The 21,556-nt window shown below is 47.6% G+C and overlaps 1 protein-coding gene and 1 long non-coding RNA gene across 9 annotated transcripts in view; one reads left to right on the plus strand and one right to left on the minus strand.

Moving 5' to 3' along the window:
• LOC139051323 (LIM homeobox transcription factor 1-beta-like) overlaps nt 1-21,556 on the plus strand; it is a 287,776-nt gene that overhangs the window by 257,674 nt on the left and 8,546 nt on the right. For all 7 annotated transcript variants that reach the window (XM_070528330.1, XM_070528331.1, XM_070528334.1 and 4 more), the window contains 4 exons: nt 4,947-5,242; nt 5,866-6,053; nt 14,893-14,970; nt 19,210-19,372. In XM_070528330.1, coding sequence (XP_070384431.1) covers nt 4,947-5,242; nt 5,866-6,053; nt 14,893-14,970; nt 19,210-19,372 — 725 coding nt within the window. The remainder of the gene's footprint in view (nt 1-4,946; nt 5,243-5,865; nt 6,054-14,892; nt 14,971-19,209; nt 19,373-21,556) is intronic.
• Nucleotides 1-21,556, minus strand: part of LOC139051325 (uncharacterized) — a 182,720-nt gene that overhangs the window by 121,911 nt on the left and 39,253 nt on the right. Inside the window, exon 3 of one of the 2 annotated variants that reach the window (XR_011509332.1) lies at nt 1,560-1,948. The exons of the other annotated variant lie outside the window; for it this stretch is intronic. This is a non-coding gene — a long non-coding RNA (uncharacterized lncRNA). Of the gene's footprint in view, nt 1-1,559; nt 1,949-21,556 lie in introns of those variants that run through there. 2 annotated transcript variants of the gene reach the window in all.

A 21,556-nucleotide genomic window follows, 5' to 3' on the forward strand; every position in this document is an offset into this window, starting at 1 on the left:
TTCGAAAACCGGCGACACCTTTCATCTTAATTAACGCATCACCACCACATGCGCTACGAGATGTTACCACCAAAAGCAGAAACGTATGACGGCGTATGGAATAAAATAACGCGTCTATATATACACTGATTTTACGCACAACGTTCTGTGCATGCAGACGTGCACTTGCTATTTGGTCGCGCACGCAAGGTTTGATTGAGAAATTCGTGGGGTTTAATGTCCTAAAGCAACACTGCAGCTATGGGAGACGCCAGACGCCATAGTCTAAGGCTGCGGATTAACTTCAATCACCTGGAGTCCCCTCACCATGGTCTGGCCTTTTTCAGCTGATAAGCGCAATAAAAACCATGTGCGCTAGCGATCGTGCCTGCTAAGTATTACATCCCTGTGTACCGTGGAAAGAGCTTAACTTTCAAACCAAACGCCGTTTGCCCTTCTCCTCGAAGGCGCCGCGCTCATAGCCGGAGAGTCGACGTCTATCGCGCAAGTGCGCCTAACGTACAGATGGCAGTGCTGTGAAGTCGCTCATAGAGACACGTGACTTCGATAATTATTCAAGGTGACATCAGCGTCAATAGACAAATTCAAGTGTAGAAAAATAATAAAACATACGAACCGAATGTCTGCGTGTTTTTGTTTCACTTCGTACCGCTGCAATAGAGGTGTACTTCCTTTTCGTCTGCTTGTTCCGACGTCGTGCAATCGCGCGCGCCGAGGACGAAACTATGTCATTTTCTACCGTGTTCGAGCGCCGCAATCATGCTGTTTCATCCTCTCACGCCTGCCTCAGCGCTCGTGATTGTGGCACTCACTTACACCGCTAATCAGGTGTCTTCATGCAGAGCGCGCAAAATCGTCCGCCGCGTGAAACGAGACAAACGTAACAGCTCATGCGCGGGAACGTCGCCGGAAGTGCGCTACTCAGTAAAGACGGGAGAGAGAGAAAAAGAAGGCGGGGCTCGTGACGTATTCATCACGCGATCCACCGGCTCCCGTATGTGGGAATGTAGGAAAATAATTTTGCTGGCGGAGACTAGATGGGGCAACCGGAGAGAGTGTCTCGGTGACGCACGGCTCCTAAAATCATGGGTTCGCGGTGCTTCAAACATTTCTATTTCTGCTATTTATGAAGTAATTTGAAAACTTCTTGAGGTAAAACATTCCTTAGAGGGCACGGAACAACTTTGAGCGTATAATAAAAATTTCCTATGGGGAATCGCGAGGGGCCCTTGAACGTCAACCTAAGTCGAAGTGCGTGAGCTTTTATGAATTTCGCCCCCATCTAAATGCGGTCGGTGCGGAAACAGAAATCCAACACTTGACCACGTTCTCAATAAGCTACTGAGCTACCGCGGTGGATGGTACACAAACTTCTATATAGACATGTGGACGATGTCTACAAATAAAGGTGCGGGGGAGAGGTGAGTGAAATTTATTGGTGCAAGACAATTTTGCCTAGCACCCAAAAACTTACAGAAGCACAGAAAAGTCGTAAGCGAAGGAAGAAACTTGCGAACAGAGTGTGTTTCGTCCGCACATAAAGGCGGACACGTGGGTATGGTGTCGACGGCAATGCGCACGCTGCAAACAGGCATCACTCATGCGTGGACTCGTGCGTGTATAACAGTGGACAAGGCCGCGAGGCGATCGCTGCGGACTCGGGACTTCCGCTGGCGCACAGCAGCTGTCTGCGCGGTCGCTTTCTGCCTCCACGGTCGTGCGCGGTGCACTCCTCCGTGTCTGGAGCCGAATGGGGCTTGTCGGTCACGCTGTGGCCGTGAACGGCAACGCGCTGGGAACGGAGAGGCTCGTTCACACCGCACTTTCAGACCCCAAGGCTTTCACGCAGTGCGTTTGAATGCAAACAAACCGCGGACTGCTGGGCACTTCTATAGGTGATCGCTTGTTCGATGCAGACAATGTTGGCGTTGTTCGCAGAACCTACCATCTGTAAAGAAAATATATATATATATATATATATATATATATATATATATATATATATATATATATATATATATATATATATATATATAAAGAGAGAGAGAGAGGTTTAATGTACACTATTCGTTATTTATTCTGTACTTATTCTTATCCTCGCTATTTTGCTAGCAATGGACGTGTTACAAAATGTGTGTTCTATCTGTATCTTGTGTTCCTCTTGAAGTAACGTTCCTAGCTGATTGATATTGTGTTGCGGCTGTAAGAGTCTATGAGAACAGTTTCCACCATATAAAATATCAGAGCTCTTGGACGCTTCTTGAACTGGTACAGGACAAACATCAGGATTTTATCACTTGCCTTTCTTTCTTTCTTTCTTTCTTTCTTTCTTTCTTTCTTTCTTTCTTTCTTTCTTTCTTTCTTTCTTTCTTTCTTATTTGAGACTATTTCTTACAAATTGGTTCCCGAGGCACAGAAAAAGGCCCGGAAAGAGCCTGAATAGACTGTGCCGCCCTGACAGCGTAGGCAGCAATTCTTATTTTCAGATGACTACACATCATATGCCAACACAGACACACCAATGCAAATACAGTTAAACACAGTGAAATATGCAGTTGCTTTTAAGCAAGGAAAATCACTGAAAATCAAACCTAATACATAGCGTATACGCATAATGAAATAAGTGCACATGATACACCATGAAAGAAAAATACTACATAATACATACGACTAATATCGAGAATTGGCTCAGGGGTTAAAACATCACATTTGCTCCAAAAGAAATAGGGATTTAGCTCACTCCTTGAATTGTGTAGGAGACACTCTAGAACTTAATAATTTTAATCTGTCAGAGTACTTCAGCACAATGCGTTGGCAGGCTAGTTGGTGCGAATCCATGAATACTTTGTTTAGCGCAAAACGACAGACACAAGAAAGACGACAGGACAAGGCGCTTGTCGAGTACTTGTCGGGGAGTTCTGGTATTTGTGACGATAGCTTCTGTAAACCATATTTCGTGCGTGATCTGATATTCACAATTAAGCTCTGTGGTAGTTCATATGGGCACTGCTTAACTTGGCAGGTTTCCTGAAAATTCGTTCTGTTTGCTCGGTATTGGCGTAGAGCTTCCAGAGATGGTTCTTGTTTTAACCATTTTTTTTAAATCTTAAGTATGCTATACGTGGTAAAGTACGATGGTACGACGTAAAGTTTCTCTCGGTTGTCGTTGGCCCTACCAGGGAGCAGAACATCGGGCGTAAGTGCCCAAGTGCATAGTATATTTTTCGTTGAGCTTCATACGAGAGAAATGATGTTAGTTTATTTAACATGTCAATGGCTCTAATACGTCGGTTCTTAACGCGTCCACATGAGGAGACCATGAGAAATGTTCGTGGAACACGGCAACTAAAAATCAGATCCTAGATGTGTACTGGACAGGTAATCCTTGAAATTCCACAGGTAAGGCTGGTACATTTGTTGGTCCTTTCGACCTAAACAACAAATACTTAGTTTTTCTGTATTTATTTGCATTTTATTTGTCTCGTAGAAACGTCGATCGACAGATTGACATGGATCCGCCATCCGTGTATTTTTCTTCCGAAGGTCCCGGTGGATATGTACCAACTGAATAAGGGGCGGCAAAAAGAAAAAAAAAAAGTGGAAGCAATACTTCGTTTTCTTTATTTTAAATGTAAAAAAAATGCCATGTATGTAGGCCTCTGTAGAGCCGGCTATACTAAAAGCTGAAATATACTTACTCAGGGGCCCTATAATGTAAAACTGTTCCAACGTGTTTTTATTCCAATCTCCTGACGTCAAATTTGCTCAACAACCGACGCAAGCATCGGGCGGTGACCAGCAGGGTTGTCTGAACAGACCAATCAAACGCTCTCCTCGCGTTTGGGAGGTCAATTGTCTTTGCTTGAAAAACGAATTACGTTGCCTACAGTGAGCAGCTTGTCGTATCTAATTGGCTGACAAGAGGCGAGCAGCATGATCAAGGGAAGAGGAATTCGATGGGGCCAAGCCAGTGTAATGAAAATCGATAACCGGATGAAGAGGGTGGCGCCGGCGTCTGCGATTGGTCCTCTTTCTCTTACTTAGCTTGCGGTGGCTGGTCGACAGTCGCGGTGGCATGCAACGGAAGCTTAAGAATGACGCTAGAACGGATCCTCAGCAAAGAAGAGTTGGCAGAACGAGGTCGTAAATGTGCCGAAAGTGCTCGAAAACGTTACACGGTCAAGCAAAAAGGTTTATTATACACAAATAAACCCACGATCGCCAGCAGGTGCGAGTAGCCAGTGCCTGAGCGATCGGCGGCAGCCATCTTTTATTCCTTTCGGAACGGGGCAGCCGGCGGCTATTCAGAACAAAATTCAGTTTTGTTCGGCATATTAATGCATATTTAACGCGTAAACGTCACTTCGACGTAGTGAGTTTTCGCTGTTTTGTTACGCCGCGTGACAGGCAGGTCAAGTAGGTGTAGCCCGAAAACTTTTGACCAACAGCCTAGGCTCAATGGCTAAAAGGCGTCGTATCAGACATAATTTTTTTTTTGGTCCGAGGATGCATAATCGGCGCGTACGCATTATATGAGATGGGCAGCTATCGCGGTTTCCGTGACATCGTGTGATAGACAGGCGAAGTGGGGGTGGTTCAAAAAAGTTTATGAGCAATCGCGGAGGGCTGATTGCAGAATTTCAAGAGAAAACTTTGGAATAGCTTAATGTTATAGGGCCAGAGGCTAGAATAAATAAAAAGGCTCGCTATTACAAAACCTATAATGTCACCTTGTGGAACAAAACAGAACTGTTTTGTTCTTGTCACCATAACTTTGCAAAGACAAAGGATAGCGTCCACCACACGCTTGTCGTACAGGGATGACTGTCAACCGTCGTCGATGTTCGCGCGATGCAATGAAGACTTTTGGGAAATCACACACGCACAGCAGAATATGGTGTTGTTGTCGTTGTTATAAACTGTGCCCAAATGGCCGCTCGGCGCAGGTTGTTCGGCGTCAAGTGCGCGGGCTGCCTGGGCTGCATCGCGCCCAGCGAGCTGGTGATGCGCGCCCTGGAGCACGTGTTCCACGTGGCCTGCTTCGCGTGCGTCGTGTGCGGCCGCACCCTGCAGAAGGGCGACCAGTTTGTGGTGCGCGCCGCGCGCCTCTACTGCCGGCCCGACTTCGAGAAGGAGATGGCGCTCGTCTCCATGGCGCAGCACCACGCCAACAGCCAGCCGGCGCAGCCGCCGCCGCACCCGGCCGCGCACGCGCCAAACGCCGCCCTGCCCGGAGCCAGAGGTATGTGCGCACACCCACACGCGTCGTACCCGCCTCTCGCACACACACTTGCAATGAGCCATATTATAGTGAGGGTGCGTGAGGCGGGCCATCAGGCACCGCTTGTGGAAGTGACCACGTCTGTATGTGGAACTTTAATGAGAGTGTCAGGAGTTGTTGTTGTTGTTGTTGATTCGGTGATACCTCCCGTGTATAACTAATAACCACGAGCCAAGTCCGGGAACAGAGACCTCACTTGGATGTGTGATGCCATATAAGATGTGCGCAATACTATTCACACCTTGACGGACGTGGGACAGATGGAAAAGTTATTGGCTGACTGCACGGGTGAAATGTCTGTTCCATTGTCTTGGGCTGCGGGAGTTATATACCACGCCGTTGACGAAAATTTCATCGTCCTCTGCAGGTTCCATTCACCCCAGCCAGCTGCTTAAAAGCGACATTGAGCGCTCAATTATAAGGTCAGGCACAACGCTCTAGTGAGGAGCTATGTAACTTTTGTCGAATTCAGTTATAAATTTTTGTGTCTGGAAAGTTGCATCCCTCCGGTAAAAGCGAGCTTCTTTTAATTTACCATAAAACCCTCTAAAATAGTTACACGCCTCCTCGTACTCTGCACACAGGCGAGAACGGTCCTCTGCCGGGCGGAGGCCCCAACGGCCAGCAGCAGGGTGCGGCGGCGGGTGGCGTCGCTGCCGCCGTTCGGCCCGACGGGCGCCGGGGCCCCAAGAGGCCTCGCACCATCCTGACCACGGCCCAGAGGCGCGCTTTCAAAGCATCCTTCGAGATCAGCCAGAAGCCCTGCCGCAAGGCAAGTATGCAGTTGTCAGGCTCCATCGGAAGTTCTTTTTTTGTGTGTGTGTGAAACCACGGAATAATTGAATATATTATAGAAGGGAGTCTGCCTTCATGTCTGTAGGGGGGGGGGGGAGGTGAGGGAGGCTGTGCCCTTTTGCAATCGAACCTGTGGGGGATCTCGCCCTCACTGCCCCTAAATTCCGGAGCTCTTGGTGTTCTATTTTCATTCGTTGTCAAAGAGCAATGCCATGGGCATCGCATCTGTTCGGTGGATACTTGTGGCTCAATTCACAAGAATTTTCGTTCGTATAAGCGCTTTTTGTCATTAGCTTGCCGCCTTCCCTAATAACCTTTTCAGCACAAAGATTGGCTGGAGTTTGCCTAAAGCGTAAAAGCTTTTTGTATATATGAGCCCTGGGGCTTAATTCACAAAGCTTTTATTTTGTAATTGTTGTTTGCCATTGGCTTGCCGCCTTCGCTAATATGTTTTGGACGTCACGATTGGCTGAGATCTGCTCCAGCATAAGAATTTTGCGAATACTGCACTCGAACTGCCTTGCGGTTGGGGATAAGATAACAGCATAACAACAGATTTTTATTACATCCAACCTTTCACCCAACATTCTATCTGTAGCGCACACCCAACGTGCGCAATAAATGCACGCGGCGTGCCAGTACTATTCAACAAAGATAATGAAATAGGAACCACATTCACAATAGTTATTTTGCGGAAACTGCAGTTTCCATGAAAACTCGTCTGACGTCATGCTGATGCCATTTTCCAATCGCCTTCGCTAACACGATTTGCCAGCCTGTTCTCACAAAAATGATCGCTGTGCATAAGCTGCTTTTTAAATCAGGGTTGGAATTCGTGCGCGTGCGTGCGCGCACACACACACACACACACACACACACACACACACACACACACACACACACACGCACACGCACACGCACACGCACACACACACACACGCACACACACACACAAAAGAGTTTTTACTTTAGAGAGAGAGAGAGAACAAAAAGAAAAATGGAAGGTACGGATGTTAACCAGAACAGTTCCTGGTTAACTACCCTACGCTGGAGGAAGGAAAAAGGGCAACAGAAAGAATAGACAAGAGGAAAGCGGTGAATGTGCGGACGTGCACGGACAGCACCACGCAGTCAAATGCGTTAGAATCAACTAGGTGTTTTACAGAGCACAGAAATGATTTCACTGCCTTCTGGGCCGGTGATCGGTGGGGACAGTGTTCCATTATTGTCTGTACGCTCAGTGGACGATCACCTAGTCGCATCTATGCATTGTATATTGATTGTCTTTGTATGTCGAAGCTCATGTTACATTCTATCTTGAGAGTATAGATGCCAGTCAATCATGTTACTTGACAAATGATTAATGAAGGCGGTCGGCCAATACGAAACAGCACTTACGAATCAAAATCTTCGTGAATACGGCCCTAGGGCCTGTATTCAGCGACCATTCTAAAGCTAGAAATTTAGAACTCAGGTTGAACAGCAGGAATAAAACAAGGACGCGAAGAAATAAATGGTAGTTGTTTCTTCGTGTCCTCGTCTTGTTCGCGCTGTTCAACTTCAGTTCTAAATGTGAACCAACTAGCTCTCATCAAGAGTTCACTAAGTTAGAAATGTTCTTAAGAGCAGGTGTCGGCTAATCTAGTCGCAGGACACTACATGATAGGCTCTGAGCTATCGTAGCAGTTAAAAGCTTGCTGGACATATTGCTTACGAAGGCGGCCCGTCATTGGCGAGCAGCACTTACGAGCAAAAAGCTTTGTGACTTCGGCCCAAGAGCCCGTGTCTTTCACTGAAATATACATATATAGGAGGGAAGGAACCTTCGCCGATGCAATGCAGCAATGGTCACCCATCGCATCTTTATTAAAATTAAATTATGGGGCTTTACGTGCCAAAACCACTTTCTGATTATGAGGCACGCCGTAGTGGAGGACTCCGGAAATTTCGACCACCTGGGGTTCTTTAACGTGCACCTAAATCTAAGTACACGGGTGTTTTCGCATTTCGCCCCCATCGAAATGCGGCCGCCGTGGCCGGGATTCGATCCCGCGACCTCGTGCTCAGCAGCCCAACACCATAGCCACTGAGCAACCACGGCTGGTGCATTTTTATCAGTAACACGTGACTTGTTCCTCCCGCTCGCGTAGTGTTGCACAGAAGGTAAACTCGACAAGAAACAGTCTATAAAGGTGTCGACACTGGCGATTTTTCATTGCTCGTCATGCAGCTTATTTGCGAGATTTAACTGCAGCTATTGTCCAAGGCGAGCAAGCCGAACGGCTAGGTACTTGGCGTTGGAGCGAAACAACGGTGCTCTTTCGCCATCCGCTCTGCGCCCAAAAATGACTAATGTGCAATTCTTGAAATATTCTCTCGTAGTTCGTTTAGTTTAGTTCAGAGTGTTGTTTTCCCCGAATGCGTAAAAAACAATGCATGACCGGGCACACTGCGTTACCCGCAGGACTGATATCTTTTCAATGGTGAGATCAATATTTTACAACGAAGCTCTAATGACTAATAAGAAAAAGAAACCGTTCGCCGCATCGTCCTCTGATTGATAAAGTTCGTTGCTACTCAACGCTTTTTAGAAAAGGAAAGTTTATTTTGTAAGAATGTTTTTGTGTGTATCGGAATTGAGTCTCCTGCTTAATTTCCTTGGTCCTGTGTCTCTTTTTACCCCTTCCTTTAGGCTATGACTTGCTCAGCAATTTTCATCTCTTTCGAGACTGGCGTTCCGTCTTCCGAGCCATTAGGCAATTCTGGGGAGACAATATTGCACCGGTGGCGTGAGGCTCGGTAATTGTGTCGGAACACAGAGAGAACGCGCTCGATGTATGCGTTCGCATCATTTTGTTCCTTTTACTGGAAGCGCCATACCGCTAAGTAAAAACGCCTTCCGGCGCCTTTATTAACCCCTAAACCACGTTCGCCGGCAGGTATACAGCAAAACGGAGACATGGGCATTGTTGACGCTCTAGCGTTTTGCGTCGGTGTAGTTTAGGCGAACCGCGTTTCATTTTGTTTTCCTGCAACCCAAAATTTCGCAGGCTGGTCGATTTTTTGCCGCAGCAACATTACCTCTCTGTATAGGCACGCAGAGCGAACACAGCGTACAACATTTGTCGCTTCTTTTCTTAGCGCAGCCCACTCAACGTTTATTCCTTCACTACAAGAACGTCCATAGAGCCGGACTTGAGAAAAGTGTGCGTAGAAAAGAGAAAAAGCAGCCGCAACGTGAGCTTCAATTCTATACGCTCGCTAAGCACACGCCAGCTTCGGTTCTCGCTTAACACCTTGCCTTCGTTTCTCAGAATCTAAACCACAATCCTGGCGAAAGCATGCGCTAGCTCACGGCAGCACAGAAAGAAAACAAGCTTCTTATCAGGCCAAAGCGCAAGACGAAAACATCGCGTGTACACCCGGCATTACGCGGGTGGTATGTGCAAATTTCGGGGGAGCGAAACAATAAAAAGGAACAGGAGTGAGGGCAAAGAAGGAAGGGGGAAAAATTAAGTGGCACAATGAGGCCAGGAGAAGGGAGTATACGCGGGGAGAGGGAGAGAGAGCCACACTCCGTACTGCGACGCTAAGACGCGCGCGTGGTGGCAACACGCGCCTTGTTAGTGCCGCGGAAAGCGTTCGCGCGCGGGTGGGCGGTTCGCGACGGATATGGAAACTTTGTCGGCCGGAATTCTTTTGAATAATGAGCCGTAAGCCTCAATACGGCGACTTCCTCTTTTTCCCGCCGTGTTCGCTGTTTTGCTCGTACGTTTCTCCTCGCCCGAAGTTCCCGAGCATGTTAGTATCCCCCGCACACGCGCCATTGGTTGCAGTGAAATTCGGCGCATTTTTCTTGTCGTTCTTTTCATTCACGTGTCATTGGGAGCGTGTGGAGCAGCGCGTGGGGATGGTGGGTTACTGGAATAAAGCTGTGGTGTAAGGGTTGATACATGAGGGCATGCACGCCTGCGAGCAGTATGAGGCTTACAATAGGTGCCGAACGCTGGAGGAAGAGCGAAGCCGTTTGGGGGTAACGACAACGGTGTACAGCGCGCTGACGATGCCGGCTATAGAGCGAGCAGAACATCGGAGGAAAGCGATGTAGTAGGGGGGAGGGGGCGTCGACAGTGGGAGGGGAAGGAGCTTGTTTCCAGAAACCAGACCACGAAGAAGAGATCAAGCGCCAGCGTGTAGGGAAACGGGTGAAGAAAAGCGCATACACACTAGAATGTGCTGCCCTTGTCGCAGTTGAGCCAAGCTCTTCCGCACGTAGCCTGCGAAGTGCAGAGGGAGTTAGCGCAGCGGGGACTCGAAGGCGACGATTCGCCCTATGCGTTTTAGCCCGAGGCAGAGACACAAGAGACCAGTTAGGCAAATAAAGAAACAGAGCAAAAAGCGACAGCAGCCTACAGCTATAGAGCACGAAACGGAGCGCCAGCGGCAACAAACAAGGTTGCGGAGCGAGCCCGCCAAGAGGAGGGATCACTGGAAAGAAGGGGAAAGAAAGGTGCAGGGGCGGTTATTTATCACTTGTCTCGGGATTTAATAAAGCGGCGACCACGGGACGCGGTGCGGGCTCGCTCCGCGTCGCGCGATCGGCTCCCGGCACCGCAGATAATGTCGCGAAATTAATATGGAGCTCACGCGGCGCGGTTGCGCCGAGACCCGCGTGTGGCGCGGTCGCAGCTCCGTGAAAAACCGGGAACAGCGGAGGAAAAGGGAAACGCTAAATGAAAGCAGGCGCGAAAGGAAAGAGAAGCGGCCAGGCGAGGGAACGCGGAGGAAGCGAGCGGCATTCCTGGCCGAAGGCGCGGGTGTCCGCGCGGAAGGCCGTTCGTCGGTGCATTCGGTCGCGGTTTTTCCCAAGAGGAAAGCGGAGGTGGGTGTCGCGGTAGAGAATCGAGGCGTTACGTCGGCTGCTTTTTGCTCAGTGTGCGCGAGTCGGTAGACTCTAAGCATCGTCGAAGCCCAGGGCGGAAGAGGTGGCCGGGTTTTTTCGGCGAAACCGGCGGGCTTCCCCCAGCGTGAAATGCGTCCCGCGTGCGCGCTTCGGTGCTCGATCGCTATACGACGCCCGGTGCCTCTCGACGCACCTGGCGGCGGCGTGGCTTTTCTCGAAGGCGGTGCCGTGTTGCGCCTCGGCTCGCCGCCGGAGAGTGTGCGTTCGGACACCCGACAAACAAAATAGCGCCGGTCGCTTAGAGAAAAGCGAAAGAAGCCGGCGCGTTGGCGCGTGTGCGTTGGCGGTGTGAAAAGTTTGGGGCGGAAGGGGGGGGGGGGGTGGGGGGAAAGAGAAGGAAGAACACCGCTCGGTCTGCCTGGGAGTCCTGCGTGTAAAAGGGTAAAAGAAGTCTGCGAGTCCCGTCGTTTCCTGCGGCGGTGATTTATGGGGCCAATTTATCTTTGATTGGGGTTAGGCACTGCTACTATAGACGTCCTTTCGCTTTTTTTTTTCCTTACATTATGCGAAATGTCTGTCGCTCCGAGCCAACGTTATTGCTGTGAAGAAGTCGAGGTGGTGTGAACGGGGCTGCTTACAATACGTGACGAGATCGAAACTCAGGCGACAGCTTCCAGTGGCTGCGCCGGTCGCTGAGTTTCATGTTCTTGACTTGTCGCAGAAAAAGTGCAGAACCCGCAGCTGGAACCTAAGAAAGTAAGATAGCGCTCAGAAATTCTTGTTCCACACAGCATGGCCTTCCAATCTGCTGGTTTCACAAAAAAAGGCATCTGTAATGCAACAATTCTGACGCCTGAAGTTGTGCGGTGTCATTTTACATATGCCAACTCAGCTAACAAGTGCACATTTTTCGCGGTAACGGGTAGCCTACAGCACGAAAGATGCAAGGACGACACAAGGACAGTTTTGCAGTTTTGCTTGTTAGACTGCATAGAGTGAACGCCATTTGGGACATAAATTTCCACTTGTAGATTGTCAAATTGGGGCACTTCTCAACCAGCGTTAAAATTTCAGGCCAAACAATGAAATCTTCCTTACCTCAGTAAGGAAGGCTTCATTGCGGTGAGGCCACCTTATGTGACTCTTAAAGCTTCCTTACTGAGGGGCCCTCAGTGAAGGCTTCTTTGGCGCTTCCTCGGCGTAAGGTAGCTCCGAAGCTACCTTCATGCGTCCTTCAGCCTCTCCTCGCCCTGTCGAGGTGACAGCTTCATTACCAAATGACCAAACACTATTTTACAAAAAAAAGAATTCAGACTCCAAACAAGAAAATTGCTTCACGGACGTAAATTAGGGCCAAGCAATGAAACCCCCCTTACCTCAGTAAGGAAGCCTTCATTGCGGTGAGGCCACCTTATGTCACTTTGAAAGCTTCCTTACTGAGGCACCCTCAGCGAAGGCTTCCTTGCTGCTTCTTCAGCGTAAGGTGGCTGCGAAGCTACCTTCATGCTACTTTAGCTACCATCAGGGCCAGGAGCTCCTTACGCAGCTCCTTGCCCTGAACGAGCGCTTCACCTCACTGCTTAGCCACGTGACGTTTGCGTGCTCACGCACGATGTCGCACGCCTGCGGAGAAGCGCAAGCACAGTACGTCTTGCCAAGCATGCTTGTCTCAGTCCCACGTTCGGCATGAGTGGCGTTCCTAGGCGTTGCTAGGTGTTGCACGACGTCGGCGTGTCAGAGTTACTTAGCACATCAAGTTTTGCGCTTTAATGTGGTACTTTGTTTGCGTTTAGTATTAGGGGCGAGCTCCACCACTGGAAAAGCTGGCGCCACCGTTGGCGTGACGTGGCATGAAGGAACACGTGGACACAGCGACCGCGTCGGCTGCTTCGGAAGCGCCGAAGCTAACTGAAAACGAAAGTTTAAAGTGCCACCTGCGCTGTGATTCTGATTAGGTGCTGAGGTTTTCCCGCCTTGGGTATCTGCGTGACAGCATTTGAAAGTGCTATAATAGGTAGTGGCTGCTTTTTGAAGCGTGCGGCATGGTAGGCTACTGCTCGGTGCCGCAGTGCCGGACGTACGCAACGGAGCCCGGTGCTCACCTTATTCACACGTAGCCGCAGGACAAGAAGCTGCGTGAAGCTTGGTTCGCGAAACTTAGAACCGGAAACAGCCATCGACTAGAACTCGGGCATGCAGCAATCACAGACGCGCTGAAGATTTCTGCTACGGCGTCGGGACTGCATGCGATGTTGGGTAAGGGCAGAAAACGCGCACTGAGACGCTCACCCGCTGCCCGGCTAATGTCATGACGCTTTATTTGGTCTACGAACTTGTTGATGCTAGATTCTGGCAAGTTCACTGGAATGGAAAGGGCGGGGTAAGAAGCACATTAGAAAAAGGCGTGACACATGGTCGTGTTCGTGTTATGAATTAATGTACTGGATTAGGAAAAAGGAGCAGCGGGAAATCGCCCACTGAGAAGACCCATAAACATACAGTGCGACGCAACTTAAGAAATAATATTGAAACGTCCAAGAATTTACAAGAAAAAAAGATTGAATCATCGTGACGGCACATCACAGTCACCGTAGGCGTCGAAGTCTCTATAACGAAATCATTTTTGAACAGCTCTGATAGCGTCCACGCAACAATGGTTGCTTGTGTACTGTCAAATGTTCATATTCTGCGGCCTAAAGCCCACGGCGCGGTACGAAAACGCGCCCGCACCGAAAGCAAAACATTGTGCGCGGAGATGCATGCAGACGCGCAGTCGGTCGCAGCGAACCCCTGCAATCGCTGCATTGAGGCTTCATTCTGATATGCTCAATTCGGTTATACAGACAGCCCATTATAGCAACATATTTCGCATAGTCTGCTGTCAGCGTCTGCCTACCCTTCACGCAAGAAGCCGGCTCGGGAGACTCCATCGCGGCAACCGCGCGCAGTGGTGCTCACTGTACATATTCGGTAAAGAGATAGCGTCTGTAAACGATTCTATGCTTTCAGTTTGCCCAAGAATATTATTTCGACAGTAAAAAACTTCCCTCGTTTTGAGAGTACTTACAGAAATGTCCAGGAGGGCTGCCGCATGGCGTTCTTACTGAGCGGCGTAAGCCAAACCTATAAGGATCGCGCGGCGTTATCCCTCATACCACGCAAGAGAGGCGCTTCCGACAGATGGCGACTCCGTAAGTCCTCGCCCCCAATACAAAACTAGGAGAAAGCGCCCACGCGTCTTTATATTAGCACTTCAATTCAACACCGCAATCATTGCGCACTGCCACCAATGAGACGACTGAATCGAGTTTTCCTTGGGCCTGCGTACGAACTTTTTATAGATTTCGCGTCACTTCCAAATAATCTTTTGGGAATTAAAAAAGAAAGTATATAAGAAAGGATCACTCAATAACGATGCTCTCTGTTGGGGTCGCCATATGGCCCACGCGGAAAGGATGCACTGAGAACATAGAAACAGGCCTCAGCTAAGTGGCAAGTTGGGCGATACTTCACATCGAATGGCCGCCTGCCGTGCGGTGCGTTTGCCGTTCTGCTGTCTTTCCTGAGTAACGCAAAGCACTGTGCGCTGCTTACAGAGAGGCTTCCAGAAGCCGACCTCAAGGTGACGTACGCCGCCAATGTCGCTCCAACGTAACTGCACTGTGACGGCATTTGGACACACATTTACCTCTTTATTGCGTGAGTTTCTTCCGGCTGTGTCAAAGCACTCGCTCAACGCGCGCACAGAAGCAAACGTGGCCGTGGCACTTCAGTGGCAGCTGAACTGGGCCTAAACTACGTATTATGATTATATCAATGGAATATTTCCCGTTCCAACGATATTTTCTAGTTCCTTAAGGCCTGCCGGCTTAGGAAACGGCCTGGTGTTAATCCGCCATCCTCTTCGGTCCAGGTTCGTGAGACGTTGGCCAAAGAAACGGGGCTCAGCGTGCGAATTGTCCAAGTGTGGTTTCAAAACCAAAGAGCGAAGGTAAGACGCATTCTTTTATCTCTCATTGCATGTACCATCGAAGGGATGGCCCGCGCGTTTCTCTATTCTGAGAACGATCACTAACGTCGTACTGATGTCTTGAAACAAGTAATAGCCTGGAACTACGTTTAATTTAGTTGGTGCGCATTCATCTCCCTAGCACTCTCTGTGTCGTAGTTTATTTGTGCTGTTAAAGGGGAATTAAAAAGAAAAGGTCTGTTGTCGACAAATCCTTAATATAATTATTTATCTTCGTTCCTTGATTCAAGTGCACAAAGTCATGCGATACCAATGACATGCAGGGAGTACTGACATTGCGACTGAAATAAAATTGTGTCGATGTTTAAGTTTATTTCATTTGGACATAGTCTTGGGCAATAACATGCATTCTGAGGTATGAATGTTGTTGAAAGCAGCACGAATGAGTTACATCGCTGAACTGATGTAGAGGAGCCTGCTCTCTTTCATTTTATCTTCCAAGAATAGGTCCTCAGGCTGCTGATTATTGCTAAGCTCAAGTTAGGCTTCTCAAAGAAACATAGTAATTAAATGGTGGCCAAGCTACATATACGGGGCTAGAAGAACTGATTATTTTATTCTAGTAATATCGTGGAGGCATATAATTCAGATGTCTTGGCGAAATATCCCAGAAGAAAAAGAGACAAACGAGTGATTAAGAAATTCTGCGTGGGCGGCGACAATAGGGGCTAAAACCTCGTTAGTCGAGTCACTGATAGCTGCTTCGTTCACCATCATAGCTTTGTGAAAATTTGATCCGTGTAGCGAAGCAGTTGTCACTGACTTTTACATTGTGACGAGTGCTACATTTGTGCGAGTACATGTGAACATCCGGGTAGGCATTACTTGTACTCAAGGTAAGCCGCAAGGAGTTCACCTTACTTGTACAGTATTACTTGTGCACACGCATTACTTATTCAGCAGGGAGTTGGTGTGCGCAAGCTATCTATTCTTTTGCGCGCAATCCCATCGCAAGGCCAAGTGCTACATTTGTGCGAGTACATGTGAACATCCGGGTAGGCATTACTTGTACTTAAGGTAAGCTGCAAGGAGTTCGCCTTACTTGTACAGTATTACTTGTGCAGACGCATTATCTATTCAGCAGGGAGTTGGTGTGCGCAAGCTATCTATTCTTTTGAGCACAATCCCATCGCAAGGCCAAGTGCTACATTTGTGCGAGTACATGTGAACATCCGGGTAGGCATTACTTGTGCTTAAGGTAAGCTGCAAGGATTTCGCCTTACTTGTACAGTATTATTTGTGCAGACGCATTACCTATTCAGCAGGGAGTTGGTGTGCGCAAGCTATCTATTCTTTTGCGCACAATCCCATCGCAAGGCCAAGTGCTACATTTGTGCGAGTACATGTGAACATCCGGGTAGGCATTACTTGTACTTAAGGTAAGCTGCAAGGAGTTCGCCTTACTTGTACAGTATTACTTGTGCAGACGCATTACCTATTCAGCAGGGAGTTGGTGTGCGCAAGCTATCTATTCTTTTGCGCACAATCCCATCGCAAGGCCAAGTGTCTATGATCTGCATTGTACAATAACAAACTCGATGTCAGCTGTGGCCTGATAAGCCCGCGTCCAGTGTCAGCCATGCCACATCATGCTGAACGTTACCGTCAATTTTGTTAGCATTATCGCGAAATTAGCGAACGTACTAGTGTAGAATTTGAACTTAGATCTTACCAAGCGTTTGACGTCGGGAAATGCTTAGCGTACTTGAGCGAGCGGAGCTGAAAATGTGCTGAATTATTAGAGAATTACCTTTCACAAAGTATTATCAATTCTTAATCATCTTCAAAGAATTACCAGTAATAATATGCTATACTTTATCATGAACTACCTTCCGTAACTACCGTGGTGTACCAAAGCAGTCTTCAAGTTCCCAACAGACTGTGCGAAGTAGACGAACAAACCCCAATTATATACAGGGTGATCATTTTTATGTCTTGTGGAATTTTTAAAAATCGCTTGTGGCAGATAGAATAATTGTTGTCCTTGAGCTGGATTATTCGAAGAGCGGATATTACTAGCACAAGAAATCGAAACACATACTCAACAAATTGCCAGAAATTAACGAATTAACTTCTTAATTGATTACATTACGGCACATGTTGCAATTTACGAATTGTAGCCGGCAAGCTTGCAGGACGTATCCAATCGAAATGAATTTCTAGGATCACATCAGTGTCGAGATATTATTTCCCAAAGTGTGGAACGAAATACTTGGGAGTTCCAGTGACTTTTGTGCTTCAATGAATAAAATAGCGTTTTGATAAAAGGGTAAGTGAAACAACAGTGCATTTTTATAGGAATCTTGATGGCGCATATCTCCAACTGGCGTCATTCTGACATTTCATTACAAGTGGGTACACCTTGCAAATTCAGCGGCTCGGATTTGTACATAACAATATGTGCCGTAAAGTCATTCATTAAAAAGATAATTTGTGCATTTGTATAGTTAGTTGAAGATGTGTTTCTAGTTCTCGTGCAAGTCATATCCGCCTCTCAGCAGCCGGTATGTATAAGTTGGTTTCCACATATCTCAACTTATATGTATATATATATATATATATATATATATATATATAATGTGTGGTGAAGTTCACCAATGAGAAAGTTCGTGCAAGAAAGTTGATATGAGCTCCCGTTGTTACACACTATGTACGACACTGCTGAAGTCGGTGATACTGTTTTAAGTATGTTATGTTGAGGCCAGATTAAAAAAAAAGCTGTAGTTGATTCAGGCCGAAAAAAATAAATAAAGCAAACTGAGCTTCACGCTAGCAAGCATAGGTACCTACGATTGATAACAGTACAGGCGCCTGCGTGAAGATACACGGTTTCAAAAGCCATGCTACGAAACCTTAGAACGTTGCTCTTGACTAGCAGACACGCTCTCCACGTAATCGGGATACTGCATTCGCTTCCCTTCCCCTTTAATTCCTTACCATGGCTCACATCCGTAAAAACTACCTCCGGCAGGATACACGCGTTTTTATCCAACCAAGGGTCCGCTGCCTCCCCTGCCACCTTCATAGGGCGCAGGAAGCTGTGCTTAAGAGGTTGCGAGACGCGATGCCCGTGGATAAGGCTGCGCCCTCTACTTGTAGCCGGCCGCACGCTCCATTGGGCGCAAAACGTTCTAACGGAGCCCATCCAGTCTGGTAAACAGATTCTCACCGCTTAAAATGAGCTTGTCCAGCCTAACCACCGTAACGCTCCTATTACCTTCTGAATGCAGTTCCTGTCCACATTGCCACACCAGTTGTGACTGCTGGGTACGCGATAACTGATGGCATTAAACAGGCCTTTCAATCACACATAGCACGAACCTTAGAGCATATGTGTAAAACGATCTGCGGTATAAGAGCAATGAAGAAAGCATAAATATTCTACTCAATATCATTGGCTTAGCTTTGTTCAACTTGCTTATTTTCGCTTAAGCTTTGCTCCCTGTATTACGCAAGCGTAAGCTGTCGAACAGCTAGCTTTCAGGAGCGATAGTTCATAAAGTTCTGTGCGCGCATGAGGTTTCAACGCGAATGGTCCAGTGGCAATTGGCATCTAAGTTTTTTTTTTTAAATAAATGTATTTAAGGAGAGGTTGGTGCCTATGTGTGGTGCCGGCTACTTCTCTTACGTGATAGTTATCATTGGAAAGTTGTCAACAATCACCTCACGAAACTGGACTAATAAACACATGAACGAACATTCAAGTACTAAGCCTCCGTATCGCAATATAAGCAAATTTCCGCGCAACAGAAGAGTTTACATAGGATAAATACTTTCAAAACCGATATGTTCACACGCAATAGATGAGTTCATGTACCATAAATGTTCACAAAACCAAGATGTTGACACAGAAGATGTTGGACACTTTAATGCCGCACTCTAAAATGCAACGAATACAAATGCTAGATGAATATGAAGACACAATGGGAATGCAATTAAGGGTGCCTGTTAATAAGAACAATGTGATCAATACCTATTGTATGACTTAGTATTTTTGTGATATTTTTTTATTTTTCCAAGAATTGTACGAAGGCGCGCGCAGCGATGGTTTGAAGTTTTTCTGTTAGCCATGGACCTAAAATTTCTCCTGAGGATAGTGGCCGTCCATACAAGCCATGCACTTTTTTAGAAAGGTTCTGCCATCTCAGTTCCTTTCTTTCTGCTGATAAGCAAAACGAGTGCCTTCCTCTTGGTGCGCAGTTAAAGAAGATCCAGCGCAAGCAGCAGCAACAGCAACAGCAGCAGCAGCAGAGCCAGCAGAACGCGGGGGGAGACAGCTCGGGCAGCGAGATGGCCTCCTCCACCAAGGACTCCAAGAAGAGCGACGATGGGCGACAGTCGGCGTCGCCTGCCGACCTCAGCTGTGAGTTATGCGCTGAGCACGAAAATTCATTCTCCCTGCGTGCGCTCCACAGTATGGATGGATGGATGGATGGATGGATGGATGGATGGATGTTATGAGCGTCGCCTTTGGAACGGGGCGGTGGGTTGCGCCACCAAGCTCTTGCTACTACACTGCCTAATATTCTACCTAGGTTAAACAATGAAAAAAGACACAAAAAACACTATGAACTACCACGCCCAAATTTTCTGATCCCCTATTGCGAACTGTGCTTTTGTACGTCTCCGTCTTTTGTCGTTTCCCTACTTTTCTTCCACCAATCCTCCAGTCGCCTCTTACTAATGCCTGTTGCGGACATGTTTGCTTTACCACTGCTCCCTCTGAACCCAAGGGCTTCAAGGAGGCCAGTGGTGCCTAACTCGACCGCTGGGCAGACATCTTCACATTCTAATAAAACATGTTCCATAGTTTCCCTAGTTTTACCGCAGCAAGCATATGCCTCTTCTTCCTTCTTATATCTCGCTTTATGGGTGCGTGTTCTAAAGCATCCTGATCTCGGTTCGGAAAGTAATGAGCTTCGCTTTGAGTTATCATAAATTGTTTCTTTCTCGATTTTGTTTTTTCTTCTTAAGTAGTTACTCATGGCAGGTTTCTTTTCCATTGCCGCCATCCATGAGCACCATAGTACCGAGCACCACAGAACGCCCTCTATATAGTGACATGAGCCATGGTTAACCCCGTACAGTGGCACAGCAGTCGCAAGAGCCGACGTAAGCGCAGATGAACCAACGCATATATAACCATGCACAATAAGGGCGCAACTGGAGCGAACACAGTCGCCCCAACTTTTGCGAGACTGAGTCATCTGGATATACACACCCCTTAAAGGGTCTGGCAACCGTTTTTTATGGCGCAACGTAAAAGTAACCCTTGGTAGTGTTCACACGTGCAGCGGTTACTTGCAAAATAGCGCGGATATTTAGTAAGCAGATTGTTTCGATCTGAGCAGCCTATAAGAGAGTCCCTCCTACAGCAGCGCTGAGAAGTGAGTGTGATGTCGATAGCCCGCCCCGCAAATTGCGAAAGCCACCTATCGTTCTGCTTTCACAGGAGTGTGTAACTGCGGTTAACCATTTACATCTCGACCTTTTCAGCCACTTTCGAAAATAAAAAGTTATTACAATAAGTTCACGTTGTTGTACAAACCTTTCTTATATTTGTACCGCGTTTTTCCCCAAATACACGTCTACGTCATGGCTGGCTGGCCCCCGTCGTCCTTGTTCTGTCGATAGACGGGCCAAGCCGACTGATCGAAAACGAAGGCGAAGGCAGCGCCTCTTTTCTACTCACTACATATGAAGGCCTATCTGCACAGTGTAAATTAGAAAGGCTTGTAACAGAAAACGTGTACTGCATTTCAATACTAATAGAAAGACCGGAAACCGCGTACACTTATAGAAGGTCACGTGATAGGCCTCTTATGCAGCTTCATGATTTTGCCGCGTGGGGCACCAAAGGCCATCTTTCATGATTTTAGTGAAGAATTGAAAATGTAAATCTATCTTAAATGAGAAAAACATCGCTCGTTCCAACCACTACGTTAGGCAATCTTTCAATAAGCGGGGCTATCTTGATTCATGCTCTGAGTGGTTGTCTGTCATTTTAAATATTTTTTTTTTACAGCGAAGCTATTTATGCGGACCCTGTGCCGTCGTTGCCAGACTTGGCTAAAAAGTGGCCACGTGACCTAGCGGGAGAGGAAAAAAAGAGCTCAACAGGGGGAAAGGGGTTGGAGTGACCTCTTTCCCCCTTCGAGAATGCTATCTTATACCATAATGTTACACGGTTTTCGCACGGTGCATTTTCGGCGATCGAGCCAGATAGGCATCGAATTTATCGACGGTTGATTCCACCCTGCCGCAAAAGAAACAAATGCTATGCTGACGGTTTGCGGCCAACGAACAGTGCGCGGCGATTGAATTGCAATACTAGTAGCACGTGGCTACCGGCACTTCTTGCACTTCTTGCTAGCGCAAGAAGTGCCGGCAGCCACGACAATCGTCAAACCGATCCGACCAATCGTCAGAGCGATTTCAGCGCCCCCATCTTTCAGCGCCTCCCGATTTCAGCGCCCAATATACGGAGCTTGGGATTAGTGGTTCCGCACATTCCATCCCAGCTACAGCTATGGGAAGAGCACGAGTA

The sequence above is a fragment of the Dermacentor albipictus genome, unplaced genomic scaffold (assembly GCF_038994185.2).
Source record: "Dermacentor albipictus isolate Rhodes 1998 colony unplaced genomic scaffold, USDA_Dalb.pri_finalv2 scaffold_11, whole genome shotgun sequence".
NCBI classification, from domain to species: domain Eukaryota; kingdom Metazoa; phylum Arthropoda; class Arachnida; order Ixodida; family Ixodidae; genus Dermacentor; species Dermacentor albipictus.